The sequence below is a fragment of the Salmo salar genome, chromosome ssa01 (assembly GCF_905237065.1).
Source record: "Salmo salar chromosome ssa01, Ssal_v3.1, whole genome shotgun sequence".
Taxonomy (NCBI): Eukaryota; Metazoa; Chordata; class Actinopteri; order Salmoniformes; family Salmonidae; genus Salmo; species Salmo salar.
The window spans coordinates 32,080,181-32,089,116 of record NC_059442.1 but is presented as its reverse complement, the minus strand read 5'-3'; the positions used below and the strand labels follow the sequence as shown (position 1 = coordinate 32,089,116).

The 8,936-nt window shown below is 42.3% G+C and overlaps 1 protein-coding gene across 1 annotated transcript; it reads left to right on the top strand.

The window, feature by feature from the left end:
* Nucleotides 1-1,607: 1,607 nt before the first annotated feature.
* On the top strand, nucleotides 1,608-7,294 carry LOC106600595 (ornithine decarboxylase 1). The gene is made up of 10 exons (XM_014192087.2): nucleotides 1,608-1,856; nucleotides 3,767-3,916; nucleotides 4,211-4,344; nucleotides 4,473-4,646; nucleotides 4,757-4,929; nucleotides 5,046-5,262; nucleotides 5,385-5,631; nucleotides 5,761-5,876; nucleotides 5,993-6,207; nucleotides 6,339-7,294. Exons 3-10 carry the CDS (start codon nucleotides 4,249-4,251, stop codon nucleotides 6,469-6,471), a joined length of 1,371 nt encoding a protein of 456 aa, XP_014047562.1. The 5' UTR covers nucleotides 1,608-1,856; nucleotides 3,767-3,916; nucleotides 4,211-4,248; the 3' UTR covers nucleotides 6,472-7,294.
* The last annotated feature ends 1,642 nt before the right edge of the window (nucleotides 7,295-8,936 follow it).

Below are 8,936 nucleotides of genomic sequence, written 5' to 3'. Positions count from 1 at the left end.
CAGTGCAGTAAAGGGGTATTTTCAGGGAGAGGGAGAATGGAGAGTTGACGACTCAGTTATTGGGTTAAATGGCCAACTGTCCTCCTGTCCTGACTAGACCTGGTCAGGAAAAGAAGGAGGTAAGTGAGGTTTACTACGGTTTAACTGCGGTTTGCTAGGCTTAATCTCCTGCTGCTTGTGTAGTTTTAGGGGGACCTGCTATCACTGCGGGCAGGATACGGTTGCAGATCACCAACAGGCCAGACTACTAAGTATCAAGGTCACTGTCTACACGTGACTCTGTAGCCTACTCTATCAGCACGTCTGTAGGAATTATTCCGAGAGGCTATCTGCATTTTGCAATTACCGCACTTCCTTACAAAATACATTCGTAGATTAGTCCACCTATTTTGAGTGTGGATTTCCACTCTCCCCTTATTGCTCAACAACAGTGCCTGGGTTAGGCCAGGTTGGTCTTAGTGACCCCTAGACATACTTCCAGAGAGGCCTATCTGGCACAGCACAGAGGCATACTGTCAGCAGATAAAGTTCTACAGCAGACAGCTGATGCATTAGTCTGCAGGGCTGCTTTTACATGTCATGTATAACAATACCACGTCAGTCACTAAATAATGAGATGGATCAATACCAGGGCATTCAAGACTGAGCCAGCATAAGATGCTGCTACTGGGCAAACTCACCAGGCTTCTATGTATAGTAAGCTCAGCTTCAGTGAATTTGCTTTGGAAATGTTTTTCTCTTGGAAAAATCCTGAATTGTTCTTATAGTACGTTGACCAGTATCAGAAACCAGCCCATGTGTCACTTTGACTTTGGATGCTGTCCAGATATGCCAAATCTGACCCACTTTCAAATGAAAGTGTGCAATGACCATCAGGGGTGTGAGGACAAATAGAGGTGATGTCAGAAAATAAGGAATTCCAGAGGCATCAGAAAAAATATGTCACCCCTGAATCATGAAAGGTTGGCCAAATTAGCCATTACACTGCCCTAAAAGCGAATGTAAAAAATAAACAAATAAAAAAAGTTATTCTCACACATCTTCAGAACAAGCATAGGGAAGCTCAGCTATGGAACTGATGCTGACTGGATCATGGCAAGCATTCTTGTTTGCCTGGTGGCTCTCTAGCTCAAGGCACAATAGCAGCCAATTAAATCATCTTCAGAATCTGTTTAAAGTTGTACAATTGAAATACTAAAAACAGCTGTGTTTCAATTTTGTTAGTCTGCAAAGTAGGTAACAATTTGGTTTAGGCTATACATTTCAAAGGCATTGAGTCAGTAAATGAAGAGATTGCTTTATCTGGCCATGGTTAGAAGGGATAAATCTTTTGTTAAATTTACGACAAAAGTTTTTTTTAATGCATTTTAGCAAACCCTAACTGTTTTCCTAACCTTAACCTAATTCTCATAACCTGCTACGAAAAGTCAAATCACAAAAGCTATAGCCTGAGTAGCAGTCTTTTTAGCTAACATTCCACTCCTTGTTATTGCCATGAAGGAGTGGCAGGGAGTGGAATGTTAGCTAAAGAGACTGGTACTCAGGCTACAAAAGCAGTATCCCATCTAGTAAAAACTGGCTTTATCTGCCTCCTCCTACTTCCTCTACGAGCACATGTAGCCGGTGACAAGACTAAACCAGTTCCATCCGACGTCGATGGAGGGCCAGTTCCAGCTGGCGTGTTGTCTTGGAGACGGAAACTCTATAAATACAGTCAGTATCGAAACACAGACTTACACTTGTTCAGACCGAGAGAGTTATTCAGTTCTTTGACAGATTCGTCTGACAAGGGAAAACCAAGTAATTTTTCCAGGATTCGGGTCTAATGGACACACTCTTTGTAAATGCTTTTTAAGGTAAACCTTCATTAATTTATTCTACGTTTTCAAAATAACTTCCAAATTTATTTTAAACTGGTAAGTTAGGTACCGGTATTCATTCATTATGCGCTATCCAATTTGGCGTATTCAAATCGTGTCAATATTTTTTAGCTAGTAAGTTAACGTTAGAGTAATGTTATGGTTATGCAATATTGTACAAGTAGTAACGTTAGCTAGCTTTTACGTAGCGCTATCTTCTAACGTTAATATATGTTGGTGTTTTTGCTTGGTGGAAGTGATGGGTTTGGAGTATGATTTGGACCTCGGGAATGTCATTAGCTAGCTACAGTAACGTTCGCTTGGTAAATGTATTTTATGCTGAAATTCATACTGCCAGTAACTACTGATGGTAGTAGGCTACTTCGCCAAAGATCGTGTCATTTTCCTTTTCCACTCGTTGTTACAACAGTATACAAGTGTGTGTGTGTCGTAAATTCGTGAACATTTGCTTTTTGGTCTTAATTTAAGGTTATGGTTAGTCATAAGGTTAACAGTATGGTTAGGTTTACAATAACGTTTTTAGAAGATACATTGAATGAATAGGCGGGGTTTATGACTTTGTGGCTGTGGTAACTGACCCAGGGTTTCTATCCCGAGGCTGAACATTGCGAGACTTCAAGGGAATGCTTGCGAAACAGGCCAGGGTTTGGAATTTGAGAAATTCTTACATAGTTGTTCATTTTGTCAATCTAAAGGCACAACCTAGATTCGAGCCAATTTCTTAAGTAGTTGAATGTTATTACTCCAACCTCGAAAGTCACACATTGACACGTTTTCATTCAAAGGAGTGCCTTCGACTTGACGGCTTGCGCACGCGCAGTTCGGCTTGAGACGACCGTTGTGCCCTATGACGTGTTTTTGCACACGAGTTAAAAGTAAAAGGCGTCCACATTAAAACAGTTTGGAAGAGTTTGTACATATTATGATTACGTTTTTGTTCGTTTTGGACTTCAGTAATGTTATATTTTTTTTCGGTTGTTGGGCACAGGACATTCTTTTTCTTGAGGCAAGCTGAAGTCTTATGCCCCTTCGTCGTCATACTCCCTTAAAAGCCCTTCGCTTGGAAAATCTGAAAAAAGCGGCAATAGTACTGTTTGTCGATTTGAGACGCTGTAGCCAGTGTATACTTCCTCAAAATAGTCAGTATTAATCTAAGAACGCAATAAATATATCGTGCAATTTTACATCTAACTAAAATGTTTGGTGTAGTATTTTGCGATAAACATTTGTATGACAACGAGTGGTTTCTAATTAAATTACAATCAAGTCATTCTAATCCCTACTGTTGACCAATTACCGACCTCGGCTTGCCTCAACAAAAAATGTGCCTGAACAACCGAAAAAAAAAAACCTAACGAAGTCCAAAACGAACACAAATGTCATCATAATATAGGCACGAACTGTTTCGGCTGGGAAGCATTGGGCGCCTTTAGCTAGCCAACTTCACCATGCCATCGCCTACAAGTGTGATCGGGGATTTTTTTATTGGAGAAGCAGTTTCTGCCTGTCTTCATACTGTACTGTCTTTGTTTTATCGCTTTGAGAGGGCCATGGCTAGAAGGGATCCAGCTTTTGTCAAATTTCAAACTCAATTCTCCTAACCTGCTATGGATGCCGTATAGCACTATCCAAGGGTGTGCTTGTTCAACATAAAGATCCTTCATAGTGACCAATAATGCATTAAAGCAACGTTAAACAAGTATATTGCCTATTAATCTGGATAAGACTGCTGCTAACAGTAACTGCTCCTCCTATAGTATGATCTAAAATGATAATAGGTCTGGTTGACACTGAATGGTTTAATGGCAGGGAATGGCCATTAAACTCAACACAGCAAATTATGCTATGTCCTCTTTATGCTACAAATTGTATTTTACTGTTTGCAGAATAATCGCTTTAGGAAAGTGCAGACTGGCAACTCTGCAGGCCCCGGCCTAGAGTGTTATGTGAAAGGTTTCAACTTCACTGGTGAACCGCCTTGGCTGCTCTGCACCTGATTAAACTACTTTGCCAAATTCCAACTCTTTCTTGTCCAGGTAAGTGTTGCTTTCCAATCCACTGTCATTTCCAACATGCATGTCATAATATTCTAGAATGGGTGTTAACAGCACATGCCTATGAGATACTGGGGTTGGTTGTAATTGGTGTACTGTAGCTCGGAGTAATTATGCTAGTAATTTAGGCACATTCCAGATAATGAGCAGTCTTGTACAAGCATTTGAATGCTACTTTTATGGAATTGTCCTTGTAAATAGTCGTTGAGCCAACAGTGGTAAGGCTATTCCTTGTAGCTGTGCTACCATTTTAACTCAGATCTACCTTTCCCACAGTTTTCTTTTGTGACCAATCTAAAAGTTATTCTGCGACCATGAACACTTTCGCTCCTGCCGATTTTTCCTTCCTGGAGGAGGGATTCTGTGCCCGTGACATTGTTGAGCAGAAGATCAATGAGATGTCCATGTCGGTAAGAAGAACTTCCTGCTGTCCCTGATTTTGCTGCATTTGGTGTGAGAAGTGTGATTTGTTGATGAGGCATTTGTCACTGTAAGATGTATTTCTTATTCGCTTGCATCCGTGTCTTTGCCCCTCCAGGATGATAAGGATGCCTTCTACGTGTGCGACTTGAGTGACGTGCTGAAGAAGCACATGCGATGGGCGCGTGCCATGCCTCGTGTAACGCCCTTCTATGCTGTCAAATGCAACGACAGCCGGACTGTTGTCACGACCTTGGCCTCCTTGGGCGCTGGCTTTGACTGTGCAAGCAAGGTATGTTTCTTTCTAAACATCTCCTGGTTTATTGAAATGGCCTTGACCCCAACCCTGCTGCCCTGTGATTGTGTTTCCTGTTCTGATCCAGTCTGTTTTTGTCCCATCAGACTGAGATCCAGATTGTTCAGTCTCTGGGTGTGGATGCTAGCAGGATCATCTACGCCAACCCTTGCAAGCAGGTATCCCAGATCAAGTATGCCTCTGCCCACGGAGTGCAGATGATGACCTTCGACAGCGACGTGGAGCTCATGAAGGTGGCTCGGTGCCACGACAATGCCAAGTAAGGAACATTTCCACCGCCATTCTTTAGCCACACTGAAAACACTTGGTTTTGTAAGTAACTTATCTGGCTACTCTAGAAAAGTGCACCTCCAACTTTTCTTTCTCCTTGTCCAGACTAGTCCTGCGCATTGCCACAGATGATTCCAAGGCTGTGTGCCAGCTCAGTGTTAAGTTTGGTGCCACCATGAAGGCATGCCGAGGTCTCCTGGAGAGGGCTAAGGAACTGGGCCTGAATGTTATCGGGGTCAGCTTCCACGTGGGGAGCGGCTGCACTGACCCAGACACCTACAGCCAGGCCATCTCCGACGCTCGCTGTGTCTTTGACATGGGGGTGAGTGTCTTTCTGCTTGGAACTTATCACCGAAATTTTTATAAATGGACCCTTAACCTGCAGTTGGCCCTGAAGTCCTCAAGTAGGTCTAACTCATCTTTGTTTGTTTCTCTTTTCTGCAGGCCGAAGTAGGTTTCAACATGACCCTCCTGGACATTGGTGGTGGTTTCCCTGGGTCTGAGGATACCAAGCTCAAGTTTGAGGAGATCACAGCAGTTATCAACCCAGCACTGGACAAGTATTTCCCTGCCGACTCTGGGATCCGGATCATTGCTGAGCCAGGCCGCTACTACGTGGCCTCTGCCTACACCCTAGCTGTTAACGTCATCGCAAAGAAGGTCATCATGAACGAGCAGTCTGCCTCTGACGGTATGAGGAAATTGACTCACTCTGCAAACTTTTGGTTAATGCCTGACATGCCAAATAAAATTGCATTACTCAATCCAAAGTAATAGCGAGCCAAGTTTCATTATAATTTACACAACTCTGCCCCTACAGAGGATGACGATTGGACCAGTGACCGGACTCTGATGTACTATGTGAACGATGGCGTCTATGGCTCCTTCAACTGTATTCTATATGACCATGCTCACCCCTTGCCTACCCTGCACAAGGTAAGTTGATTAACACACTTCATTTCAATCAACCAAACTAACTCAAATTTAGTCCATAAAACCAATAAAATAAGTCTGACAATTGTTTAATCCCTGTTCTCATTATCCATCTACAGAAGCCAAAGCCAGATGAGCGTATGTACCCCTGCAGCATCTGGGGACCAACCTGTGACGGCCTGGATCGCATCGCTGAGGTGTGCACTCTGCCGGACATGCAAGTGGGAGAGTGGCTGCTGTTTGAGAATATGGGGGCCTACACCGTGGCTGCGTCCTCTACCTTCAACGGCTTCCAGAAGCCAGACATCTACTACATCATGTCCCGCACAGCTTGGTAAGTTGTTGGGAATGTAGAGACAAATAGAATGTGATTGTGGCAGCATCTCTCCATACAGTGATGTATCATCAATTCTCAACCTTCTTTCTGATTCTAAATCCGTCTTGGTTTTCTCTTGTCCTGTGTAGGCAGTGCATACAGCAGATCTGTGCCCAGGGGATGCCCACTCCTGTTGAGGATGCATCCTGTGTGACAGCCAGCTGTGGCCATGAGAGCAGCCTGGAGCTGCCCGCCAAGTCTAGCCAGACCTGTGTGCTCTAAACACAACACCAACATAATCTCATACATACCCACTGCCATTCTACCGGCCCAGTAGCTTGTGTTTTTATTAATTTCCTATTTAATGTATTTTATTTTATTTTTTACTCATACCGTTGAAAGGCCAGTTACTTGACGGGAGAATGAGAGGGGCATGTTAGCGCACATTTCTCATTTATCTGTATGAAAGACTGAGATCTAATCCTGAGCTGAGGCTGAATCTCTCTTAACATCACTAAAGGTACATCTCGAAGGGTTGGAGTCATATTGTTACATGGTTCTGATTGGCTAATGCCTACAAAGGTTGTATGTTCAATTCCAGTAGGGGCCACAAAACACCTTAATTTGCATTGACCATAAATCACTTTAGGTGAGAGCATTTACAAAATGACAATGTAAATGTTACATGGCAGTGTTGTAGGGATTTTCTCTTGTAAACTCCAATTCCCAGAAGGCTCCCTGTTTCAATTGAATCCACAACCCAATCTCATGACTCTAAAGGGGCTGTTTGAGGGCGGATTACTTCTCCAGGAAATGGCTGCTACAGATATTTAATTTTCCCTGATCTCCTCTTTCATACAGAACCCTTTGTTCAATGTAGGGATTCAACATGCAGACTGTCCCTCTTCTCCTTTTCTGTATTTTTTGTAATTTTCTTTTGTTGCTAGGTAGTATGTCAGTTAATGATACAAATAATAATTGTTACTATTGACGATGCATTTGAAAAAGGATACGAAGGAGATGGGATTGCACATTTGTATCACTTTCCTATGGAAACTTTTTTTTAATTTTGTATTTTTTTTTTAAAATAAAATGTGTAGGTGCAGAGCTGAATGTTGTGTGGTACTTTCTGGGGTAAGGTCCGTATCCTTTTGGTAGAGATGGGTGGACACTGGATAACACACCGTGAGGATATTACTACTGTAGTTAAGTGATTCACGCTTAATAATATACAGTACCAGTCAAGTTGGGACATACCTACTCATTCAAGTTTTTATTTTTTTTTATTACTATTTTCTACATTGTAGAATAATGGTGAGACATCAAAACTATGAAATAACACATGGAATCATGTATTAACCATCGTAGGATACTGCCGAAGACTAGGGTACGGAGTGTGTCTATCTTGCATCCTGGTCCATGAAGCTTGTTAGAGTTGATCATTTGGAAGACATGAGGGAGCTGCACCGGAACCTGTTTTTGGCATATTCTTTGTGGCAACCTGGAATAAGAATGTTAACATGACTTCATAATACTCAATTAACAATGCTTCTAATGTCATGGGGTATAACTCATTAGTTGAAATCGTACAGACGGTGGGTTGAAGAGCCCTATGGCTAAGTGCACACTGACATGGCCGCGGTAGTTGAAGTGCTTGGATGGAGCTGAACAACAGTGTTTGGCGATAGTACTTGGCCCAGTTGTTCAGGTTCCACATGTGCACACACGCTGGAGAAGTCCACCCCATGGGGGTCCAGGGGCTGCAGGTTCAGATGCTTCATCACATACTTAAAGAAAGCACAGCAGGGATTGTGGTTAAAGCAACACTAAGAAAAGTTCAATGGAGTAGAAGGAAGATAACCCACTAAAGGACAAAGGGCAGCCTGTATAATGCAAAAATTATACTTCCCTGACCTTTACAAAATTATTTACAGAAGCAGATATTTTTGGCTTGATTTAACACTGTCCTTATAACAGAACTTGATGAAATATGAAGGTGACTTAATCTAGGCTACTGTTTATCAATCCAGCCTAATCATGCCAGTAGATAACCCTACCAGTAGATGCTCCCAGTTCTGCATGAGGAAGACGTTGGCCTGGTCCACCACCAGCATCTCAATGGAGGACAGGAAGTCAAAGCCTCGCCCTCCACCTCTGTACGCAGGCAAAGCGGAGACACTATAGTGATGTCAGAGGAGTAGAAGGGTGCGTAGAGCCTAAAAATGCTTCTCAAGATGGACACACCTGGTTTGGAGAATGGGGGGGGGGGGTCAAAGGTTAATAATGGTCAGAGGTAGAGCTGGGCGATATGGACAAAATTCCATATTGCAATAAATGTACATATTTTTTTGCGATAACAAATCAGTGATAAATCATTTTGGGGGGAGGAGCTAGAGCTGGGCAATGTGGACAGAAAGTCAGATTGCGATAATTGTAACTATTTTGCTCAATATCAATACAACAATATTTCTATATATTTTTTTATGAATAGTTACTTTACATTAGCGGCAGGGATACATTACCATCTTTTTTACCCTAGAGAATCAGACAAAAATGTAGGCTACACTCTACCTATTGGCTTCTTTACATATTCAAGCCTGTCTCAAAATACAACACTGCTCCTGGAGGATGGTTGGCCACCCTTGGTAGCCTATAAAATATTGCAACATTACAATTACAAACAAATACTTTTTATGTCTTTTTAATATAATTCCCCCCACGGCTCGAAATAAAAATAAAAAAACGAT